The 26,499-nt window shown below is 37.0% G+C and overlaps 1 protein-coding gene across 1 annotated transcript in view; it reads left to right on the forward strand.

The window, feature by feature from the left end:
• PLXDC2 (plexin domain containing 2) overlaps positions 1 to 26,499 on the forward strand; it is a gene marked incomplete at both ends in the record, with an annotated part of 267,272 nt that overhangs the window by 133,245 nt on the left and 107,528 nt on the right. The window contains 2 exons of the mRNA XM_080611015.1: positions 9,692 to 9,838; positions 15,306 to 15,375. Coding sequence (XP_080467141.1) covers positions 9,692 to 9,838; positions 15,306 to 15,375 — 217 coding nt within the window. The remainder of the gene's footprint in view (positions 1 to 9,691; positions 9,839 to 15,305; positions 15,376 to 26,499) is intronic.

A 26,499-nucleotide genomic window follows, 5' to 3' on the forward strand; every position in this document is an offset into this window, starting at 1 on the left:
TAAGAAGCAATGAAAATAACAGATTTTTGGTTTCTTTTTTTCTGTAACACTGGCATGCGTTCATGTGCAGTATGTCAAGCTTTTAACAGACTATCAGTAATAAACCAGTATATTTATTTCTAGAACACAAATTTGGCAATGGAGACTTTTGAAACTGCAGCAAATTTCAGTGTGAATAACAAGGAGAAAAAAATAATAAAAACCCTCAACCAGTAAACTTTCACATTCACCAGACTTTTCAGCGGCACAACATTTAACAGAAGTAGAGAGATGTGACAGGTTACTGGTGGTTTGCTTCATGCATTTGTCAGAAACTGCATGACTTTTCACGAGTTCCTATTAACATTTTAGATAAATCACCCTGTTAGAGTATTTTTTCTGTATCCTTAGCAACAAGAGTACGAAGGAGGGAGAAACTGCAGTTGGAAATCCTATCTGTCTGATCTCATACAGGTGGAGCAGTAAAAGTCATGATAGATAAAATGGTGTGATCTCTTGGAGGTATTACCCTTTTGCTTCAGTATAGACAGCCGAACAAGCAGCTTTCTCAGGCTCTTCCTGCCTCAGGTGAAGCATGGGTGCCTCTTTCCTGGTGTTCAAGAAAAATGTGCCTTCCAGTGCTAGAACAGGCATAATCAGGCTCCAAAGTGCTTCTGCTGATTTAACTATATCCAGGATGGGGCCAGCAATGTGGCTTCCACACAATAGCAGCCTGGAGGATGCTCATTTTGAGGTGTAACTGACTGGCTGGCACTGTGGTTTATAGCAAGTTTGGTGAGGATGCTTGGAACATCTTGCTTCCATAGTTATAAGCAAGTAAAAATGAATGTCCCTATTTGTCAAGAAAACAACCCCCCAGTTCTTACAAGTGTACAACTGATGACCATGTAGTTGAATGAAACAGCGACTTGTTTTTGAGAATTTCATTTTGTTGGAAAAGTAATTCGTGTGCTATACAGCTGGACTACAGAAAGGGTTTAAATTTTAATGGGCTTGTTGTTTTTTTTACCCAACAGAAAAGGAAATAGAACCTTCCTAGGTGCTATCAGTCATTAACAGTGCATAAAATGCTGATTTTTCTTAAATTAGTAATATCTTCAAGATACATCAGGCATATTACACTTGGAAATCAGGGTAATTTCTGAAATACACTAAAGAGGTTTTGTTTCTTACATATACATTCAGTTAAAAGTAGTACATTTCTGTATAATGTTTTAATAAAGTTTATGAATTTATGTAAAATACTAGGCTATGATTTCTGTGAAAGGCTGCAGTTTGTATGAGTGGCTTACTTTTTTTAATTGTAGTTAACATTAAAATTGAAGGTGGAATTCAGGACCTCAGTTTGGATACCTAAGTATAAGTGCACGTGGGGTAGATGACATTTGTGCAAGTTCTTGTATGAGAGTTAGTTTTCTATTGTAGATGGTGGAAATTGCGGTCAAACTTGGTGGCCTAGCTGTAGGTGTCTGGTGTCATTTTGGACACTGTGGTTATACTGAATAGGCCATTGGTCCTCCTGTAGGATAGGCGTCTGCTGTAGGTCATGGATTATATCGTCAGGTCTTAAATGGCCCTGGGTTACTCCTGTCATTAAGCAACTGTATCTCACCCATGGTTGGTACAGGCAGTTCATCCAAGGTAGGTATTGATTTTGCTCTAAAGTGGACCTGAAAGCTCAGCTGATCTAAGCTGGCAAACCTTCATTAATATCAAACAAAATAAAAATGGCCTGTTTCTGTTCAGGGTCAAAATGTTGAGATTCTTCCTTGCCCCACCCCCCCAACACACAAAAAAGATTTATTTGGAACACAAGTAACTCTTCATGTCTTTAGCTTTCACTGTTTTTCAGTGCTTAAAAGAGTATATATGTTTGCCATCACTTTTTTTTTTTCTTAAATTGTGAAAAAGCACCCTTCAAGTCAAAAGTAATTCTGTAGTGTCTTGTGCTTTATCTTCTACTGTCCTGCTTAAAGCCAAAATAGGCTGAACAAGTTTACGAAACTTTTCCACTTTGAATCGCTCTACTTTTAAAGAGCAAAAAGACAAAATAACATCTATCAAAAAGAAAATCATGTGTTCATATAACTTTGAAATATTTGAGAATGTTGGGTCAACTGGATAGTGGGTTAACTTGAAGGCAGTAGCACTTTTCAGAGACAGCAGAGGAAGGATATTATTTACCACCTTGATCTTGTCTAACTGGGAATTGCTCAGAGTATCCTTTCTGAAAAGAGGAAGAGTGCAGAGCCTGCAGAAAGCTTGTTTGGGGACTGATGTTAATCAAAGGGAGTGACTTGGAAGTGCGTGTTTAGCCAACATGTACCTCGTCAAGCATCTCGATTAAATATGATGTCTTATAGTTATGGCACTTACTAGAGAGCTCTCTTTTTGTGCATGACTACAAGATTAGATAAAGTAGCATTCCTGTGACAAGTCCTTAAGAGATGTGGCTGATGAGAACAGTGGATAGCATTATTTTCAATATTCTTGTATATTATTCTGACTGAATTCCTGTTACTGATGTATATAGGAAAATAAATCTGTGAACAAAATAAAATGCCCACTTTTTCCAAAGCAAAGAGCAAGCTTTCCAAAAAGCAATAGAAACTGAGGCAATAGCTTAGCCACTGTAATCATCACTGTCTTTCTAAGACATGAATTTGGAAATTTTGGGTATTGATTGTAGATTTCAGCCAGTCCTGTGTTTTAGTAACTGAAGATTCAAATGTATTGTATGTGAAAGCTAAATTGGAAAGTGCTCTGGTTAATTTGACTAGCAGTTTCAGTTGCAATCTCTTTAAACTGAATGCTCTCCTGTGAAGACATTGTGATGCAGTTTGTCCTTTGATGCCCAGCTTCTGTGATAAGCATGCTGCTGTCTGGTTATATACAGAACAGCACAAGCTGAACTGAACATCATGGCTTTGGCAAAGGCTGGTGCTGTGAACATAGGACACCTTTAAAAACTTTAAATTAGGCTTTATCCCTACAGGTAAAAAGCTACCTCATTAATAAACTGATGTTCCTGCCTGTATCAACTTCATATTTGTTGTATGTGTTCTTACAACTGATTCCCCTGATTTCAGCTGTGAGCCCTGATGGGTCCCTGAGACACATTATTAACTGCTCGGGAACTGCGGCACACATCAGTGAGTGTGGAGGCAGCTTCCTTCACTGCCCTGCACAAAGCCCTGATCAACTAGAAATTATATCTCTTACTATTAACTTAATCCTCCAGGTCTGTAATGTTTTTCATCCTGGTTTGACTTGCCATTTTCCTTCCTCATGTGAAGCCTCAGGGTTGCTGTGTCTTGGTTGGTGTTTTCTTCTTTATTTCTTCCAATAGAGAAGGGACAAAGAATGGGAAACAAGGATGACTTATCCATCCCAGCTTCTGAATATATACCAGAGGAGGAAATAAGCTATGGAGAGTTTAAAGTTGCTCTAATACCTGGATTAATAAACAGGAATAATATTAAACTGAATTTACATATCTTAGGGGGAGAAAAAAATTGCACAACTGTGGCTTGATGTATGTCAAAGTATATACATAAATACATAAATACATAGTTGTTTATATTCCAGGCAGGAAGTGAACCTTTAAAAGACTAAAATACTAAATCTTTAAAGCGAACTTGATGAAAATGTAATTATATATGGCATTATGTGGAGTTGTGAGCCCTCCAAGAATGGGGGCTGGTTATGGACATGGGGTCATAATCACTGATGGTCTATTCTCCAGGCCTGGCAGTTAGTTTTTTAGGTTTAAAACCAGTAATTTTTACAGCTCAGTTTTATGAACATTTTAGTAATTTATACATATCTAAAAAAATGAGAAAATAAACTCCATAACCTGTTTCATAATTACATCAAAATCAAATTTCTGCTAAGTGTTTTCATGGTCACTTTATTGCAGTGGTTCCTAGTATTTTAGTGGAGAGGATACTACAGAGGAGTTAATGAAGGCTTTGAGAATGTCATTTCTCAAGCTCCTACTTCAGCAAATCAGGAACAAAATTGCATAATAAATATTTCCCCACTGTAATTAGGTTTTGAGTGACTTAGTGATTTGGCATTTTTCTTCTCTTAAGTAAGGCATTGCAGAGACTTTTGCTCTTTTGAAGCTTGTCTCTTATGACAAGACAGTCCAAGAGGCTTTGTAAGACCGCTGTAATGACCCTTAAATAGGCTGACAGTTTTATAGCAGCCCCCAAGAGGGAAGCTTTCTTTCAAAAGCAGCTGAATATCATGAAAAGACAGTGGCTCCACATTGACTTTTCACAAAGCTGGAAAGGCTAAATGGCTTTTTGGATTAATAACGGATTTATGGCATCCTTTTCTGCCAGACTGTTGTCTTGTCAGCGTATGTGACTCTCCATTATAGGTGCTGTCAGGCACTCAGAAAAATGTGGTTTAAAAACCTGGGAGCTGTTGCTGTAGAGCTGTGTAAAGCTTTGTGTGTACATAGGGGCAAGAGCTGTGAGCTAAATGCTTCTGTTTCATTGCAGTTGATGGCATCATTTAGTGATTACAATAATAATCTCCAGATGTAAATCTGAGATTCTGGCCAAAGTTATTTCCATAGTGGTCCTAGTGAAAACCTGAATTTGAGGACTCACACATACCACAGACTTTCAGGACTCCGAGGAGCACTCATAGCCTCTTCTTAGAGAATACAGTGGAAGATTAAGTTCTTAGTTCTAGCACACGCAGACAAAGGATTTAATCTCTTGTTAGATTGGGTTCCTCTCATTCATTAGACATATTAGGTGTTCAGAATTATCTTGCTAAGGCTTGTGTAATCAACAGCAATGTTTGCAGGCTGTCTTTAAGGTTCTGCAGACTGTTAATGTGCAATATGTATGCTATGTCCATATATATTTTTTCCCAAGATCTTACTTTATCAGATATTAAGAAAAAAGAATAGAAAAAGATTTCAAAAAATATAAAGAGACAGATTGTAGCTTTGTCACTGTGAAAGCAGTAAAGGCAGTTTTATAAATCATATATTTCCTCAGTAGAGATTCATACAAAACAAATATTTTTGTTAAGAAATTGAACAGCAGAGATTTTATCCTTGACACAAAGTGCTCATGAAATGAAATCATATTTCTGATTATCAGCAAACCACTCATAACAATCAGGCTTCCTAAGAAGCATCCACTGTTTATATCCTCTGCAAGACTTTCATTTGGTAGTTCACATGTAGTTTACCTGCTGAAATTAGAGCTTCCACATTTTGAGAGACCAATTCAAATTAAGCATTCCTCAGGGTTGTTTGGTTATCAATTCCTATAAAACTGTAAAATTGCATCATAACATTGCTATGTTATGATTATAATTACAGAACTCTGTTAAAAAGGACTTCTATGGCAGCAGCATGCAAAATGTCTCTTTCCCCATTTTGTCTGACCTTAATCTTCCCATTAGGACCTCATCTCAGGAGAGATGATCTTTTCTTATACTGTCTCATCTCTGCTAATGGCCGTTAGACTGGGGACACTGCCCATGTATTGCCAAACATTTTGTTTCGTAATGTCTGTGGTTTGGATCCAATATTTAAAAGCAAAATATTGATGGATTCAGCAGAAGCTCTTAACCTAAATCTTATTTGATAATTTCCCCAGCCTCCTAGATGTTTACAGTACCTTTCCATTTCTGTTGAAGAAAAAATGTGACAGAAAGAGACTGAACCTGAGAAGTCCCATGCTTACATATGTAATTGTATCATCGTTGAATCGTGATGTATCATTTTATTATGGGGAAACTTTATTGTTTCATGGGTGTTTTGTCACTATTTTCATGTACATCTTTGGCTAGAATCCCAGTTAGTAATTTGAAAGCATTTCAGAGGCATAATGTAGTTGTTACTGTTAAATATCACACACAGTTAATTTATACTGTCTCAATAGCGGCAGCTCATCTCATACATTTGAAGCCTTAATCTGTTAGGGGATAGCAGTTATTGGTGAAATGGGTATGTTGTGTTTGGGAGTATCTGTATATGTAATGTACAGAAGGGATATTCAGTCATTGAATTTGACAAATACTGAACACCAAGAATTTAAAGAAGGCTTAATCTTCAGTTATGCTGAGCTTTGATGAATAGTGCATGCATTCACCTTTCCTGAGAAAATTCAGTTATAGTTGGAGAAGCATGGGAATATATTCAAGATGTCATCAGACAATGTCCTTCATGAAAACTGTAAGAAATTAATTTTCTTTATAACATACAATAAGATGGCAAATAAGCACTGAGGATTGCCTCAGGTTAAAAATAACTTATTTCCCCAAAAGGCAAGAGTTATGAGAGAAGTTCTAATAACTATTCACTTTATACTCACAAAGGTTGCCAACAGTAATCCTCATAGCTAGTGAAAAATATCTCTGGAAAAAATCCTTAACAGTTGTACTTGCCAATAGAAGAGAGGTGCTTCCTACTTTGTATATAAGCAGGTTTTGGGTAGAACTGTACATCTGGGAAATAACACTTACATCCTCAAAATACCTGGAAAACAAAGAAAAAAATTGTCTAAGTACTAATGGGTACGTTCTCTGCCTTCTCTGCATGTTGTTTCGTTTGATAGCATGCTTCTACATCATTAAAAGATACAAAAAATTTTGGTTTTTTTCATACTTATAAAGTTCTGCAGATAGATAAATACCTCTGTATCGTATAACTATTAAAATTATTTTCTTCATTCAGTAGTTTACATGCAAATACAGCATAGTTTCTGAAGTGTTTTTCCATCTTCTAGTACATATATTACCTGTGGAGGACGGAATGTATTACAAAGAAGGTGCAATCAACCAAAGCACATAAACAGGTCTGTCAGAATGAAAACTCATAGGGATCTGTTGATACCATTAAATGGTATCAACATTAATAATATAATATAATGTATAATAAGCTAGGAAACTTATGGGAGACTCCAAGAATTTCATTTCCATGGTAATGCATGTTAAAACTATGAAGGCAGTGACTTGATTTACAAGCATGGATCCAAACCTTACTAAGAGCTTCCAAGGTGCTCAAGCCAAATTTAGTGGTTAGCTGTGTTCCTCTTTATAGTCCTATCATAAATTTACAGATAGGATTAAAAAAAAAAAAAAGGATGTGAGAGAGAGCTATTTAATGGTTCATTCATAACCTCCATACAGATGCATGTATTTTATGAAGCTCTTCCAAAAAGCAAGAGGAATTCTTCCAGAAGCATCTACTGTTGTTTAACTTTAATCGAAAGAGTAAATGAGACTGTTTTTACACAGAATTTGGTAATTGCTTATACATGAGTAATTCTCACACTGACAAAAATGTTGATCTGAAGGCTATATCTATATGTTTACTATATTTAAATATTTGATTTACAAGATGTATGATTTTGCTTTAAGCATGGATCAAGATACCATTCTCAAGAAGCAACCAACTCAGTGTTAGACCCTTCTGGTTATAGAAGTAGGGGTTTAGCTACTAGTAATTAACTAGAGTATCTTTATTAGTTATGAAAACATGGAAATGCAAAAACTCTGCACAGTTGTAGCTATACTTTAAATATTGCATGTTTGCCTGAAACAAGCATGAAACAAGCTATTTTTTGAATGTCTTTTTTGTCTATTGGAGCTCTTTCTTTGAGACTTTGTGATGCCTTAAATGTAACTGCTAATTTCTATGGAAATTCTACCAGAATGATTAATTAGACTGGGAAAATCTATCTTTGTTGTCAAAACCTTTTAATGTACTGTACCTCCTTTGTATGCATGGCAGTAATAACTATTTCTGTTAATCATTAAAGAAGAAAATAATTTGGTAAGGTGGTTGGCTATTGTTTCTTTCTGACAATATAGTTTTAATTATGTCTACTTGTTTGACTAACCTGGAGCTGCTGAAGTTGTTAGAAGTTGCTTCAAAAGTGTAAAGTGTCACTGAGATTTATTTGGCAAGTGTATCCTGCCATATAAAATATAGCAGAAAAATATAGAAAATGTCAAGGAGAAAATAACGTGACTATATCTGCGAAAGCTTAAGTAAAATGCATCAGTAATGGTGTTAACCTGAAATGAAATGCAGCTGAAACAGGATTTATGGTCAATATATTTTGCCTAGAACATGAACAGTTTAATCTAAAATATAAGCCCTTGCCAAGTATATCTTCAGCTTAGGGACCATGTAGATTGGAATGGGCTGTGTACGTACTGGGGACTGGGTCATGAGGACAGGGTGTCAGATCTGCATGGGAGCACGGTGTGGTGTGAGAGCAGTTCCATGCTGCTTCCTGGGTGGAGGTGCTGCACAAGAGGAAATTTCCATCACCAGGGGTAATCCTAAATCTGCCTCTTCCATTTCTTATGCTACTGTTTATTTTCTAAATTTATTCTAATTTTAAACTGTCTTTGAGGCTTTGTTTATTTTGCTTTGGCGCAAAGGAGAGGGAAGGGAGAAAAGAACTGAGAAATACTGTCATGTACTTTTTACATTATTACTCATAGCTATGTAGCAGAAAGCTGGCAATTCTGTTGTTTTAAATATTTCATGGTTACAACAACTTGGGACGAGTTGAGGAAGACGGGCAGTCTGTGATGTGTTTCACCTCTCTCCTCTGACCATGCACTTTTTTTCCCTTTCACTGACTTGAATATCTTTTATCAAGGCATATACCATTATAGCTATTGACATTGACAGAAACTTTAGAATTTCTTATATAGTTAGTTTTTTAAATACTTACTAAGTTTTGCCTAACAAGATTTCAAAATTTTACTTTTTTGACTGTGCTAAATATATATGATTTCAGGTGTAAATTGATTGTACTGAGGTTGAGTGCCATGCAGACTATTTTGAATGTTGGAGGGAGTCTCAGCTTTGTCATTGAAATAAACAAACATTGCCGAGATTTTGACTGTCTTCTGAACCATGCACTTGATTGTGGAACTGGCTATCTACAAGCTGCAGAATTTGATGGACTACTAACATAGTCTCCCATGGCACATGTAGGCTTCATGTGTTTTACCTCTGAATTTGCTGTAATGTAAGCATGACAGCAACTACCATCATTTTAAAGACTGAGAATGAGGAAGCTTTCTTCCACAAATACATATGTATTTGTCTCTCTCTGAGTGTAATGTACAGTGAATGTACAGTAAAAACTGTACATTAGAACAATCTTTTGCAGATTGAAATGAAATAATGTTGTAAGCCTATAGCTGTTGGGATTTTTATTGATGTTCTTATCAATGGTATTCTAGTAAGTTATATTTAGAAATGTTAAAAAATACAACTTCTTGTTCAGGTGCTAGCTTTGAGTACTGCTCATCACTTTGTTAGAGCATGGATGTTATTACAGGAATTTGCTGGCCATCTTGCCTTGAAAGGCATCAAACGTTTTGCCATAGATTTCTCTGATGTGGTTACAGGAACTGTATACTTGGGATTTGAGGATAGTAAACATTATAATCATAATATAAGATGATTGCATGAAGTAACTGCCTTGCCAGCTGCTTGTGGTTAGGAGCAGAGCTGTCTTTTGCAACACAGTCACAATTTGTACTTTCTTCATTGTTGACTTGCAGTGTAGTCTTTGCTGCTGCTCCCAGGAGCAACGGGACTCAGTATTTAAAGGGTGAGTGTTACATAAAACTGAGGTTCATCTTCTGTTCTAATCTATATTTCCTGTGGTTTTGTTCTGCCTTTCAGGAGGATACAGATCATAATTATTATACTTCAAGGACTTATGGCCCATATGATTCTACCAGCCGGGATTTGTGGGTCAATATAGACCAAATGGAAAAAGACAAAGTAAAGATTCATGGAATCCTTTCCAATACCCATCGGCAAGCAGCAGTAAGTTTTTATACCTTTTCCTTCTTTGACTGACATAGATATTTTTCACCAGTGACCAACAGTAATATTATTAAGTATTGAGACAGCTGTTCACACAGCTTTATCTTTGAATTTTAGTCTGACTGTGGAAGCCTGCACAGCATTGCAGTGATTCCAAATTGCCTTTTTTGCACCTACTGTGACAGCCCTTCAGAGATGCCTTTACAGTTATATTTAAAATTCACCTCTGTTCTTAAGGATCACAAACTATGAAACAATAAACTAGTTGTATTGTGGATGTCAGAGGAAATGCCACTGGCTTTAATAGCAACAGAACTGGGTCTGGGATTAGGTTGCTGAAGTCTGTCTCCCATAGAGTGCATCTGTGTTTGCACTCCATTTTGTAGGAGTTGTTGCACTTTTTTTTTCTTTTGAGAGAACTGAGGAAATTCATGAGAATGTCAGTAACAGAAGCAATAGATGTGGTTGCAGTTTCAGGGCATTAACAAAGAAATATCATGGAATGCAAATACTGATCTTTTTTAACCTATTGTAATCATGCTGCCTGGTAAAATGGGTATGAAAATAATGGGCTTGCATGCTTAGAAGTTAAATTGAATGCTGTATGATTTACAGAATGTGTTCTCAGTTCTCACCTGTGGCTAGAAACTGCATACATAAAGAGCCAATATTAGCACAAATCAAATACAGAAAATTATGACTTGGAATTGTGGTTCAGGAGGTTCTTGTTTCATCCAGTCACCAGCTTAGCTACAACAAACAGTCCTTGGGTTTTGCCAGTTTAAAAACAAAATCTAGTTAATGCCTTATTTAAAAGCTTTTAAAGAGGTAGGTGTGTTTAACAGTTTTAAAGCTGAGAGAAAAGCCAAGTTTAATTCATCTTTTCTCTCAGTTTATCTGTTATCTCCCTGACACCAGCTAGGTGGCTGGCTCAGAGGAATGTAAAAGGCAGAAAGAAGGAATGCTGTGGTATTTGGCTTCAAATACAAAAACAGAGTAGTGACAAATCCACTCCAACACAGTCCAATATATCAAACATATTCCTCATAGCCAAAAAGACTGTAAGGATAATGCAAATGCAGAGGGTTAGGCAGTTATATATCTTTGAAGAAGATTTAATAATACACTGTATAAGCTATTTTCTCAAGACAGTTTGTTTCTAACGAGAAAAAAAGCCTCAAGGGTTCCTAAAAGGGAACCTGTATTCTCTGCCTTTCCTTCTTCATCTGGGATCGTGGTGCTTTGTGTTGAGAAAAGAGAATGGAAACATGTAAAAAAATGTATCATATTATAATTATCTATATAAGGTAAAACACCTTTCGCTAATAAAAGTAATTTATGAGAATTGGGACCTAAACATTAGTGAAATTCCTTTGAGAAATTGTAACCTACTGTTTAATGATTATCACACAGTATCACAGTATGTTAGAGATTGGAAGGGACCTCAAAAGATCATCTAGTCCAATCCCCCTGCCAGAGCAGGAACACCTAAGGTTACACAGGAATGTGTCCAGGCGGGTTTTGAATGTCTCCAGAGAAGGAGACTCCACAACCTCCCTGGGCAGCCTGTTCCAATGTTCTGTCACCCTCACTGAGAAGAAGTTTCTTCTCAAGTTTAAGTGGAACCTCTTGTGTTCCAGTTTGTACCCATTACCCCTTGTCCTATCATTGTTTGCCATTGAGAAGAGCCTGGCTCCATCCTCGTGACACTCACCCTTTATATATTTATATACACTAATAAGGTCACCCCTCAGTCTCCTCTTCTCCAAACTATAGAGACCCAGCTCCCTCAGCCTTTCCTCATAAGGGAGATGCTCCACTCCCTTAATCATCTTAGTTGCCCTGCGCTGGACTCTCTCCAGCAGGTCCCTGTCCTTCTTGAACTGAGGGGCCCAGAACTGGACACAATATTCCAGATGCGGTCTCACCAGGGCAGAGTAGAGGGGAAGGAGGACCTCTCTCGACCTACTGACCACCCCCCTTCTGATACACCCCAGGATGCCATTGGCCTTCCTGGCCACAAGGGCACAGTGTTGGCTCATGGTCATCCTGCCATCCACTAGTGAAGATGACATCCTTCTACACTTTTGTTTTAAGCACTTTTGTTTCCAGTTGGATCCCTGAGATTATATTCTTAAAAATGTCAGTTCCAAGGGGGACACTTTAAGTTATTGAACCAGAGGTTTAAAATGAAACAATGCTTTTGATCTGGGGATGGTATCAGTGTGGAGGACCATTCAGCAAGGCAGAGGGGAGCCTGGCAGCGTGAGGACTTCAGCTGTTTCTCCCCAAAACAAGTGGTTTAAGACTTCTGCTGAGTGTCAAGTGCCCACTCCACCTTTCTGACAGCTGTAGCAGAGAAGGCTGTGGTCCCAGTTTAACACACTGATATCCATCTCTTTTCATCCTTACCCAAGTATCCTGGACTGTGAACTCAAGTGGCTGCAGCCATGTCTACATACTGGTTTAAAGACTTCTTTTTCAGAGATTAGTGTTATGTTCCTCCAGACACACTTTTACAGTGTGTCATCCTGTAAAACTTTGTATTTTATTTATGTGTCTGTAATGGGGTTTTTTTTGTATGTGTCTGAGCAATGAACACCCATGTGTATTACACAACGAACTTATTTATATAAGACCTGTGTTGTGTATAACTGTATAACAAATATAGAATCATATATTCTGAGCAGATCATACATAACTAAGCATAAATCTCTTCCCCTCTCTTCCATAAACTTGGCTATTGCTCTTTTTAAAAGGCCATTTTGTGCAACTTCCTGTGACTTGGTGATTTGCATACTGATAATTTTTAAAGATTTTTTTCCAATTTGTCAGTAGAACAAGGAGTTAAATATATGCTAAGTATTAATGATTTTTTTCTAATAATGTCAGGGATTCTTTGAATCCTAAGTATTTTACACTAAATTTGTGTGTTTTCTTTCATTTGGAAGTATGTAATCCTAGGAGTTCCCAGCAACTGCCAGCTGGCTTTGGTTCTAGAGGAAAAGTAATAAAAAGAGGATCCATGAGATGGTTTGGCTCTAAAAACAGCATAGTCATTTTCTGGGGAAAGTAACACACAAATATTAATGGAACAATTAAAATGTCTAGCACTACAGGATTTATGTCACTTAAAGTGGTGTTTGTTGTTGTTGTTTTCAATATGTTGCCACCATCTTCTTAACTGTAAAATAAAATGTTAGGCCTGGTTTGGATGCTCATTGTATTTAGATTAGATATCTAATAGTGGTTACTCAGTCATTGAACTAGATACAGGAAATAAAATATACTAGATACTTGAAACTCAATTCTCGGTCAGTCTATTCCATCATTTATGCATGGAGAAAAACATTTTTATTCCAGTAGGTTAAAAATTTGGATATTCTTTCTGAAAAATGAAATATGCTTTCTAGCAGCAAAAGGAAAAATACATTTATTTCTAGTAGCTATTAACACTCATTAAATATTGTCAGTTCTTTATTCTAAACAATTGTCTATATTAAGCATTTTTACATTATCAGAATTTAAGGCATCACTTTTTGAGAGAAATCAATGGGAGATCTATACCTGGCTTGAGTGGGCAAAGGATCAAATCTTTGTGACAAACACCTTTATACTAATGTTGGTATTATAGCAATTTAGGTGACTGTTAAGGGTCACAGCTTTTTTTTTGAAGCAATTTAATCATTATCATGTTATTCAGAAAGCTGATGCTGATAGAATGGACAATAGTGTATAAAGGAAAGATGGAATGTTTGGTCAGAATATCAATTTTCAAGAACCCTGTTAAATATATCATGTTTGGTAGAGCAAGGACATAATTTAAATGGAGCACATACATAATAAATACAGCATATATCTCAGCAGTGAAAGCTTTTTAGAACTGGTAAAAAAAATATTTGAAGTTCATTCATGAGCTGTCTTTTGCATGTGCCATTTTGATTAGAAATATTCGGTTGTATATCCGTGTTTATGTATATACAGAAAAGGTCATTATAACCTACTCAGTCCAATTAACACAATGCAAATGAATTTTGTATTCCAATTAAAAACAAAAAAAGTGCTAATAAATCCTGTCAAAATTCTGTCTTCCACTTAAGTGGAAAGCAAATCTAATTTAAAGTTACTGTAAATCTTCAGCTGTTAATTTCATGCTAAATAATTCTTTAAGAGTTTCTAGTGCATGTAAATACAATTCTTCCTGAGCAAAGAAATACTCATATATAATCTGAAAATGTTAAACCCAGGATAGAAATAATGATAGGGAAAATAAAAACGAAAAAAAGGAGTAGGGGAAGCATTTTGTCTTTATTGAATGTAGAGACTCTTGCTCTTTCTTAAACGGAGACATCAAAGGTTAGGGTTGAGGGACAATTGCCAACAACCCATCTTCACACCAATTTTTAATGTAGTAACTCCTCCTAAACAACAAATAATAATGAGCTGCATACCCTCTTCCTATTTGAGTTTCAGGCCATTATGGAAATTATTTGGTTTTTATGGGATATTACATTTAAACAGTGAAAAGACCTTACAGTGATTTCAGAACTCCTTTCTGCCATAACTACCGATTTCTTCAGAGCTTAGCCAAGTAGTACACCAGATGATAGTTACAGGTGGCCACAAGAGTCAGTAAGCTCTGGGAAAGGAGTGAAAGAGGTGAGAGAGAGCCACAGATGGAGAGGGAAAATTAGTTTGAATTTGAATGGTGCTTTATGGTAAGCTTAGGTGAGTTTGTTCTCCAAATTACAATACTCTGCTGTGAGTTCAGCTGATAGAGGACAGTCACCTGAAGGCTGACTGGGGAGGAAAAAAAAAAAAAGAAAATTTCTTCTTTTTTTTTATTTTTCAGTAAGCACCATAAGTAAAGTTTGTTAATTTTCCATTGAATATTTCTTTATAAATAATTTCAGCTACTAATAAGTAGTATAGAGAGGTTTAGGAACTGGTGTCATGTGGGTTTGATGGAGGGATTGGTCTCCAGTAACCAGCCTTCATCAGATAAGCACCTAGGTAGCAGCAGGATGTCAGTGAGAACACCTGAACCTGAAAGAGCATGTGGCAAAGGAGCAAACAACCCACAGCAAAGTGAATGGGCATCTTGTAAAACTTAGGTATTGGTAAGGCTGAAATATTGATGTCAACTTTTAAGAGGTCAAAGCAATGCTTTTTTAAGGAAAAACTCTACAAATCTTTACTAGTTTTATTCTTATGAAAGTATTATAATGCCTGCTGATGTATTTTATCTTCTGAAGTCTTCAGTTATGAAGAGCCACTGCTTTCAGGTGTTTAAGCACTGCACAGAATTGTTTCCAGTTAGCTATTGGCAATTCCAAATTAAGATTGGCAAGGCTCCAGTGAAAAATAAAAAGCAATGAAACAGATGCTTGAAATGGAGAATTTTTTTTTTTTTTCTCTTGCCTGTATACACAATATCAATATTATTTTCTGGTGCTGTTCCTTTCAGAGAGTGAATCTGTCCTTTGATTTTCCATTTTATGGCCATTTTCTCCGTGAAATTACTGTGGCAACTGGGGGTAAGTAGCTTTCTAACCATTTACTTTGAGTAATATGAGAAGAGTTTCTTACAGCTATTTAAAATAACTTTTTTTTTTTTTTTTTTTATCACCTGTATATGTCAAGAGACAAACTGCAGCATTTGTTTAGGAAATTTTGCTTTCCACAAAAGGAAACTTACAAAATATCAATATGATGAAAAACCTCCAGCTGCTGAAGTTGGACTGTTCTAAAACTCTCTCATCATAAGACTTCATCACATATAAACATTTTCTGTTTAGATATTTCCCCCCAGAAATCGTTTGTGCTTGTCTGGAGAAGTTGCATTTTCAGACGTAGTGCTGGTGCCAAAACAAGGAGGGAAACTTAGTTTTTGCCTGAATGAAGGCAGGGCATTTATTATCCAAACGTAAGAAGTGCAGCTAGAAGTACATAACTTGTCACCTGGTAAGCAAACCCACTTTAGTGTATTGCCTTGGTGTGGTACAGTGTCTGCAACAGTACTACGGCATTCCTCTCCGCCTTCTGCAGGGTAAGATGGAAGGTATAGTACAGCTTGAGCTCTTAGTCCTGTAGTTCTGGGAATCGATGGCTTGTGGTTAGGTTTTCCCTTCCACTCCTGCTCACATTGATCTCCTGTGCTAGGAAGAGCTTACCTCTCACTCACCTCCTTGAAAGACAAAGAGGAGACCAGAATAAAATGAAATATATGGAAGACAACAGATAAGAAAAAGGAGGAGGAGTGATGATCAAAAAATGAGAACAGGGAGGCAGAGGGCAGCATCACAGGATGCACAGCCCATAGCATCCCCTCATCCTTGAATGTGTCTAGCAAATTCATGGACTCTGGCTGGTGGTGCTCTTCCTTAGAGTTGTGACAGGACAAGTAGACAGAGATAGGGGCCCACCATCACCAGACAAATCCTACCCTAATCGAGGTTTATCTTCATGCTATGGGTGGCCATCTGGCCAGAAGTAAGGGATGCCTATGTCCCACTGGAGTTCTGAATGGGGATGGTGTCACTTAAAGATTAGGGAAGAATTGCAGCCACTGTCTCAACAGGAGTAGGAGCTGGAACAAAGGTTTCTCTGTGTTTAAATCTTCATTTTACTATAAAAGCAGAAGTACAAGAGATGGGCACAGTTGAATAAAGGGTGTTATTAAATGGTTGATTTGCAGTCAGAATGATAAAAAAAATATGCAGAATTATGAGTGTCTTCAATACCAGGGTTTTCTCTTCTTGATCAGCAGTGACATTTTGATGCTGATTTGGATCAGATGAGCCATGAACTACTGATTGAGACTTGTCTGATTTTCATTCTGCTTTGGTTTTAGTTTCATTTTGGTGCTTGATCATCAATGCCTAGTTCTGTATTTTCCTAGTAGAGGAGTTGCATTTGTTCCAGTGCCAAAATCAAGTACATGATCTGTGTAGCATGAAAAAATGGGTTCGGATGCATCCTGCACAGCTAAAATAACAGTAGTGGAGACAGTGATCATTCTGCAAATGTGCCCTTATCCTCATGAGTGAACTTGGTTCCTTAAAAATTTATGAGGTTCACTCTTCTTCCAATTAATTTTTCATGTGTAGACCTTCCCTTTTAATGGATTTTTACCACTGCTGTCACTAGTATGCTGCAGTCATTGGTCTCCCCATCTGCCACCAAAGTCTTGGGAGTAAAGTTAAGCTCCCAAGGAGAACTTTGTAGTAATACATTGTGAGGGAAACTTTTTTCTTTTCCTCTTGGTGTAGAGCATTTGGGAAATTTGGGTGGTTTTGGTTCTGGTTTTGTTTGGGTTTGGGTTGTTGCTTTTTTTTTTTTTTATTTTATTTTTTTTTTTACCTTTTAAAACATGTAAGCATACAAGAATAGATGCAGCTCTACAGCACTCTTGTTGTTAAAGGAACACAATGATGATTCTGCTTTTCTTTTTGCTCCATTTCGATGAAATAAAATAATCATGCTGTGAATAATCTATGAATTGTTGTTGAGCTAAATAGGACTTTAACATCAGTTCTTTTACTCTAGGCCACTGACAATAGCACAGGGATAATTCTGTCTTTTATATGACACTTCCATGATTTTCAGCCTCAAAATTAAGCATGAAAAAGTAAGATCTGGTCAATAATAGTTTTAAAAATCTTATCTTGATAAAGCCTAGTAACAATAAGTTATCCTGTCAATCAAGGACAGGATAAAACCTTTTCTACAATTTTGAGTCCTAAACCCAGTTAGAGGGAAAAGATCAATCTATTTCTGTCCTAACTTGTTGCGGAAAGGACTCAGTCGGAGATCAATGTGATCAGACAAAAGCCATTTATTATAGAAAACTAACTCTTTATATATACTATTTCTTAAAGTTGTTTACACTAACTTGGCCCATTGTGATTGGATACATATCTTTAAGGCCCCTAACAACTAACATATAATTGGTTAAGCACAGGTGTGAGAACCTGACCTTCAAAGTTTTCCAACAGTCAATTTAGCAACTCAGTAAATTCCAGCTCCTTCTTATCTTGCTGAGATTCTTACTCCCAGCGCCTCGCTCCCATCCTCCTTCACCTTTTGCTGTCCCTTGGTTCATGTCGAACTCCACGTAGGCACTTGCTGATCTGGGTATGTGGCCGTTCTTTGCCAGAAAATCATCCACACTAACTCTCTGACAAATGTTTTGCTCTGGCTATATTTGAAAATTTTGTCACAACTCATTGGTTGTACAGTGACCTTGGCTGGATGTCAGGTGCCCACCAAGCTGCTTTATCACTCTCCTCCTCAGCTGGACAAAGGTAGAGAAAATAAGATGGACACCAAAACCCTCGTGGATCAAGATAAAGGCACTTTAACAAAGCAAAAGTAAAGGTTGTGCATAGGAGCAAAGGAAAAGATTTTATTCTCTACTTCCCATCAGCAGTCAGTGTCCTGGGAAGCAGGGCTACAGTATGTGTAGCAGTTGCTCCTCAAGACAAACATTGTAAATAACAATTCCCCCTTGCTACCAAAACCTTGCTACACAAACCCAATATGTACAATGTGGCTTATAGCCTGGCAACAAAGGATAAAAAGAGGTTCCATGTGCCCTTTATACTGTATGCTGTACTATTCCTTAGTAATCAAGATTTTGCAATGGTATTACTATAATTATGGATCTGGACCACTTCCAGAGGTTATTCTGAGATCCAAAGAATGAAAGAGTTAATGTGTACAGGAATCCCACACAACAGATGTCCACTTCCTGGAGAGCAGTATATGATTAATTTTGCTAATGACAACACTACAAACTGTTTTTACTTCTGAATCATAAATCAAATAACCTTGTTGAAAGGAAAGTTGAGGACGATGGCAAATTAAATCCCTGTCACAATAAAAATGTCTGTCAAAATGGTTTCTGCCATTCTTCATGGAGGGTGAATTGTGGCACAGTAAGGTTTCCAAGTTAGTTAAGATGACTTTGAAACTGCTGTGGTGTAAAACTCAGCTTCTTTTTTTTTTTTTTTTTTTTTTTTTTTTTTCTTTTCCTCTCTTTGGCTAATATTTGTTTTCTTTTCCAAATGGTTTTGATGATCTGATTGCAGATTATGAAATGAAGAACAGGGAGTTAAAATAACTAGTTCGAGGTCTTCATTCACTGTTGTCCTTAGGTTGCATTTGACAAGGCTATTGAATTCATAACTAGTATGTAAGAGATCTTATAGTAGGATTAACATAGAAATTTTTTAATTTATGGTTTTTTGTGGTATGGACATCCATCTCCCCACATTCCTACAGGGAGCATTTTTTTAAGCAAACTCTGAAGAGCAATCAAAGCCTTAATACAAGTAGATAACATAAGAAGCTGAGTTTTGTTTCCCAGGAAGCTTTCTGAAGTTGGTGCTCCACAGACCAGAAGTGCGGTTATTTCTGTAATATGCCACTAATTAATGAGTCATGTTGTGAATGTCAGGGAGCTAAGTACATGAAGTCCCTTTGTTGCCAGTCACTGACATCCCTGTGGCTGTGGAGGTGGGAAAACCTTCTCTGTGCTTCAGCTCTTCAGGCAGTAACACTGCCCTTCTCAAGGGAGTCCTGGAAGTTCTGTGGCCCTGCATCCTACTCAACATGCAGCAATGCTTCATACTTGGTTGTATTAATTTTCTATGCTTATGGCAGTAAACTCCTCTTGTTTATTTTCTGTGGCTTATTTTTTTGCTTATTGGTCTATGTTTTCTAGTGCAGCTTTGTATCAGATACTGTAAATTATTTAGGAATATTTTTCCTTGTATGGCATCTCTTGTTACATTTCTCTATGGTATTGGTATGCTTGTAGCAGCATTACAGAGGAGAGTGGTAGCTAACCCAGATTATTATTGATTTTCATTAAACCTTATATTTGTTGCCTGGGATTGTTGTGGTTTAACCTCAGCCAGCGGGATAGAGGAGGGAATCGGAAAAGTGAGAGAACTCTTGGGTTCAGATAAAGACAGTTTAATAGATAAAGCAAAAGCTACTCACACAAGCAAAGCAAAACAAGGAATTAATTCACCACTTCCCATGGGCAGGCAGATGTTAAGTCATCTCCAGGAAAGCAGGGATCCATCACACTTTATAGTTACTTTGAAAGGCATCATCATTCCGAACATCCCCTCCTTCGTCCCCCAGCTTTACAAGCTGAGTGTGACGTTAGATAGTATGGAATATCCCTTGGGTCAGTTGGGGTTAGCTGCCCTGTGTATATGTGCTCCCAGTTTCTTGTGTACCCCCTTGGTGATGGGGTGGGATAGGGTAAGCAGCAGAAAAGGCCTTGACTGTGTGAGCGCTGCTCAGCAATAATGAAAACATTCCTGAATTATCAATAAAAACATTCCTGAATTTATCAGTGGTGGTGTTCCAAAACATAGCCCCATACTAGCTCCTATGAAGAAAATTAACTCTTATCCTAGCCAAAACCAGCACAGGGATTAAAAAAGGTTTTAATTTTCAATTTGGGAGTTTATCCCGATAGTTCAAATCGTCAGAGTTCATGAGGGGTCTTAAAGCAGTTTTAGTCTCTGTTCTATCTATGGAATAACTGAGTATTGTTGTATATAACCTGTAAATCAAGAACATTTAATAAAACCGAACTGCTGAGTAACATAAAACATTTTTTATTTTCACATTTATCTATAGATATTTGGAAGCAGTAAGAGAAACAGCAAATAAAAATAATAGTTCTGTATTATCATATACTGGGAAAACAATATATGGTCATGGAACTTTTCTCTAGAATTCTGCTGTCAAGGAAATAATTAAGCAGTTGTTTATAAGAGAATACCTTAGGTCTGCCAGATTTTATTGGACAGGCAGCTTGGCATGGGTATACTTCTGGTATTTTATTAGGGAATCCTTCAAGATATCTTCAAGTCTTTCTTTTTTTTTTTTTAACATGTAGTTTGACTTTTTGAAGGTAATTTTGTCTATTTCAATAGCAGTCATATTTTTATAGGTAGTGTAATATATAAATATTGCAGCATGAATTCAGAGGCTGGTCCTTAACTGATATAAAGTTTACCCTATATTTTACAGAGATGTAATGAACATAGCAGAATCTGTGAACACTGAAGGCAGACCTTTAAACAAAGTTGGATGAATGGCATCCTGTGTCTAATTCTATGTATCAATTTTTATATATCAATTTTTATATATATATACACATATATATATTGCTGAAAAGAGTCTAGTGTGGTCAGCTCATATATAGATGTTTACATTTTTAGATTTATAAAGCTGGGTTGACTATTGAGACATTTTACCAGCTAGCATGAAGGTGGCTCCAGAAATGTCCACCTACCCCTTGTAACAGTAAATGCACAAATAAGGGAAGTCAGGAAAAAGTGGAACTCAAGGGACTCAAAGATGCTACAGAGAAAAAAATTAATTGAAAATTCAGCTTGTAACTGCTAAACCAGTTAAAAGATAGCTAAAATGGCATCTTTTATAAATCATAGCAAATCATAGCACTGAAAATAAAATGCTTTGGATGTTTCAAACAACCTGGAATGCCAAAGACAAGCAAGTATTGGCCAAATATAACCAAGGATATTAGAGGGCGTGTATATAGGGAGAACATCAGTAGCAGTCATCAAAAATACGCAAAAGGTTTTGAAGCAGAGTAGGGATGGGTCTTTAAGAAGCAATCCATGTATTATCTCATTCCTTTTGCTTACTGCTCAGAGATCTGGAAACTAGACAGCCTGTCACACACTTCCACAGCAAGCAGCGGACTCAAAGCACTGACGAATTTCAGCAGGGCAGCAGACTATTCCAGAGACATTTGAGGCAATGACTCCTAGTTGTCCTGTAGTGAGTTTCTGACATTTATCTGAGGATGGGAATTTGTACACACATAGCCAGCCCTGCTGAAGTTGTAGCAAGCAGTTGAATTTATAAGGACTGTATTAAAATTTTGTGAGATAATTTGACAAATCATTCTTCAGTAGAGGAACATTCCTGAAGAGTGGACAAAGGAATTATTTGAAATATTTTTTGTGGTGGTGGTGCTGCCTGAGCATTTCTACTGCTGTTAATGGAAGGAGTACCAAACAAAGAAATAAAAAGACACATCAATATTAAACTTGTAAACACAATCCAAGTGTGCAGCACAGGCTGGGATCTGCCCAGATGGGGAGCAGCTCTGTGGAAAGAGGCCTGGGGGGCTTGGTGGACGGCAGGCTCAATATGGGTGAACAGTGTGCTGCTGTGGCAAAGAAAGCTAACAAGATGCTGGGTTACATCAACAAGGGCATCACGAGCAGAGGTAAAGATATCCGTATCCCACTCTACTCAGCACTTCTCAGGCCACACCTAGAATACTGTGTTCAGTTTTGGTCCCTGCTATGCAAGAAAGATATAGACATATCCAGAGAAAGGCCACAAAGATGATCAAAGGACTGGGAAGCTGCCCCATGAGGAAAAGCTGAGAGAACTGGGTTTGTTCAGCCTTCAGAAAAGGAGGCTCAGGGGAGACCTTGTCATCATGTTCTTTTTAAAGGGTGGATACAAGGAAGATGGAGACTCCCTTTTTACAAGGAGTCACATGGAGAATATGAGGGGTAATGGGCACAAGTTATTTCTGGGGAGATCCTGACTGGACAAAAAAGGAAAATTTTTCACAATGACTCCAGTCAGCCATTATAATAATTTCCGCAGGGAAGTGGTGGACTCCCCAACACTGGAGACTTTTAAGGTTTGGCTGAACAAGGTGCTGGGAAATCTAGTCTAGGTCATGCTTTGCCAAGGAAGGTTGGAGCAGATGATCCTTGAAGTCCTTTCCAACCTGGTATTCTATGAAATCCCACTCTAATTGAATCAAAGTTGCTAATCTTCTGAAACTGAGATCAAGAACTCTTTGTACAATTGTTACCCCCTAAAGTCGGATCGTATGCTTAAAAAAATTTTTGTACTTACTAAAGAGAGAGGTTTTGTGAATCTAAGATACACACAGCTTTTTGTCAAGATTGCTGTTTTACCCACTATTGACCCAAGATAAAATCACAGGAATTGAAGGCACTGAAATAAATTTTCCACCAAAACCTGATGTTATTATAACCTGTGCTGATAAGCCACTGTGAGGTACCTGAGCATGGTTTCCAAACATGACCAGTCAGGATAAATGATTCAAAGTCATCTTTTATTCTCACAAGAAAGAATCACACTTATTCCAGCATCAAACTGTTTATAAGTGTGCATGTAGCCTGTAGAAAAGGATCAGAAACAACAAAACCCTTGGGCTGGCTAGCTAGCTGCTTAGCTGCTTAAAAGTTTAAGTTCTGCACATAGATAACACATTTGAATTTCCTTTTGGACATTGAGTGTGTATACAGGATTACGCTATTCATGTTTAATTGTTCTGTTTTCAATACATCAGGAGAGGGGTATTATGAAAAGTAAGTACCAAAGTGCAGAGAATTCTAATATAATTTGTATTGCATTTTGCAGTACCTCAGGGAAAGATCAGTGAAAGAGGAGAGAGTATCCTTTTGGGAGAGGAATAAAGCCTGATGTTGCACTGTCTCTGCTTCATCCTTTTTTGTTGGCATGCAGAGCAATACTTCTGAGCAGGAGGGAAATATGTCTGTCTAACTGGTGGTGCTATGGAAAGAGAAGGATCCACGGGTTAGGATCCAAGATTGCTAAGGGTGAAGATGGTTGTGAATTTGCAGCCTGGAATAAGCCTTTCGTGCTGAAAAATTATCTGGAGATTTCTAGCTCTCAGAGCACAATTATGTTCACATGCATTTTCCTGGCATCTCATGTATGTACTTTCTTAAACTTTCAAAACCAGTGGATAGGTGGAAGTGGAGTGAAGTTTGCCTGGCTCTCTGAAGTATTAGTGTACTAAGTGGAGCATCTTATTGGAACCTGCCAGAAATCTCAGTGAGGCTTTACTGGTGGTTCCTGCTGTTCTGAACCCTTCAGCAGAGCAGCCATCAGAAGACGTGTTCATCACTTAAGAGCTCGTTGATAACAAAAATTACCTTATGGGCAACATCTGTTAAACGGCAAAGGTGATATCAATCAGTGAAACACAGTATTTCTAGCCAGAATTAGTGACTCAGACTACCCTGTGTTTGTTACTAGGGACTGCACTTATCATCAGTGGGTCATTTGCCCTGCAAGGACTGTAGAGGTCTGCTGTTGACTGGCGAATGTCAGCTCACACAGCTACCTTCTATTTACCTCCTCTGTTTCTGATGTCTTATACTGCTATACAGCTGTTAAAACATTTTCTCCCTGTAAAGCTTTCTTTGTCCTGTGTCAAGTGTCCCTCCTGGAACTACCTCTCCCATTTCTGTAAGGGGGTAGCCCTTCTGTCAGCCTTCCACTGAAACTGTTTTGTCTTGCTTTCCATCAGTGAACTGTTACAACCTTTACTACTCATGTGTTTATGCTTTATTTTTACAAATTGGTTTGGAAACACTTAGGGCAAAGAGAATGATAAGCTTAGGAAAAAAAATCCGTATGTCTTGACTTCGCTCTGACCTTCATATAGGAAGGCTTTTGCTAACTTTGGCTGTGAGGCTAATGGGCAGTAGTTGTGAGGTGGTAACAGGACTTAAAGTGGTCACATTTGTGTTTGTCTGAAAGGTTCTGTTTCATAGAATAACAGATAACTAGCCAAAGCATTTGCCCATGTCATGACGAACAAGCACTTAAATAATTTTGCAGATCAGACAATAATAAATGTCTACCTGTTAATGGAGAGAGCCTTCAGGATAGCCAGCAACTGCTTCACTGAACACCATGAAGCTGTTAGGTATAGCCGTTAGGTATAGCCTATGTCTAAGATGGATTCATCACTTTTTATTGTAGAATTTTATAGTAAGCATATATTTTATGTTTGGCTTTTATAGTAGCATTTCAAAGTTTCAATAATATTGTGCTTTTACAGTGTAATAAAGATTTTTAACACATGACAAGTCTTTATTTTCCACACCTCATATAAAATACAGGTTTAGTTTGCTGCATGCTTATAAGTTAAAAAATAAGCTACAATCAATTTCTGCCTTTTTACCAATTGACTTTGTAAAAGCTACCATACATGTCCGGTCTTATAAAATTTTATGTGATTTTATTTTCTTTTCTACTTTCTGACACAAATTTAGCTCCTATTCTTAATATAAAAGACTGACTAATTGAGCTCTGCAAACCCCAGTTGAAAAGCTGTTTACCAAGAAAAACAAAAAGTTATTTCCAAACCAAAACCAGGGAACCAGAAGGTGATGAGCACAATGGGTGATACATTAGTTTCTAAGTGAGAAAGGAAATTTCTGATAAAAAGTAGGAAATAGGCCTTCTGTTGCTGTAAGGCAGTACATAAAAATTATGTATTTTTGGGGAAGTCCTGGCTCTGGTGAAATGTTCTCAGTCCACAAAGTTTCTAAAATTTATTAAATAATACTTTTAGAGTATTTATAAAATTAATTATTCATTACTGTTACTTAATTATAGTATTTATAATTTTTGTAGTATTTATAAAATAGATCTCTTTCATACAGTCAAAAGAAAATATACACTGGCAATTGGTTGCAAATGTTTTAAAAAAAATTAAGTCTTTCAAAGCATAAAGTATTTAGAGAGCAAGCATGCTGGGAAATGTATTGTAAACTCAGCTCAGAGTCAGTATTAATTATTAAACATAAGGACTAGTGTATGTTGTGGCATTTCTAATAGGAGGTGGGGTCTTACTGGTTTGAAATCTGACCAAATATGAATAAGAGTTGTCCTTTTCCAAAAAGTTTATTTCTATGTGGGTAGTATCAGGTACAAGGAGATAGTAATATGGGCAAGGTTTCTGAGCGTGTATTGATAAAGTGCCTTTAGTTCTGTCAGGAAAAGATATTAGAAATACTGTATTTGGAAGAACTCTAGTATGTCAATCAAACTAAATGGTGTTTTTAAAGCTATGATTAGGTGACAGGCCTATTCAGTTAATAATTTCTGTTCCAGCAATGAAGGTGTCTTTTTCCACTGTTATGTTATGCAGTTCAATACCTTAAACAGTACTTCAACAGCTGTTATGGTGGTGTATCGCGAGGTGTTTAAGCTAGTGCAGCGTTAGTACGACAGTTAAGCATTTATGCTATATTACCTTTGTAACTTAATCTAGTGCCTCTCCATTGCATTAGTTTTAGTATCTCTAACATGATGCAGTGACAGATGTGCTTATAAAGGCCTGATTTAAAAAAAAAAAAAAAAAAAAAAATCTTCATTTAAATCTTCATTTAAAGAAATAACTTATTTAGAAAAAAAATAGTAAGTAAATGAGAAATGTAAATCCTTGAAACAATGCCCTATTTTGCAACTTGTAATATCTTGGAAGAGAAGCTTATTTCTTACCCCTTTATTTTGCTTCAAGCTTACCAATTTGTTGGATCACTGGCAGTATGTCCAAAACAATTTTAGTAAGTGATATTGGATTTGTTTTCCAGCTGCATTAGTAAGCTTGGAGTTTCTGGTTGTTGCACTGTAAGCAGCTTGCTGTCAAAAAGAAAAGTTTGGAAGTTTACGCAGGCTTAATTAAAATTAATGAAGGATTTAAAAGTGAACACTAAAATTATTGCTGAAGAAATATAATTAACATGATAAATTGCATCCTAAAACAGTTCTAGATCAGCCCACAGTGGCCC

The sequence above is a fragment of the Psittacula echo genome (genome assembly GCF_963264785.1).
Source record: "Psittacula echo genome assembly, chromosome: 2".
NCBI classification, from domain to species: Eukaryota; Metazoa; Chordata; class Aves; order Psittaciformes; family Psittacidae; genus Psittacula; species Psittacula echo.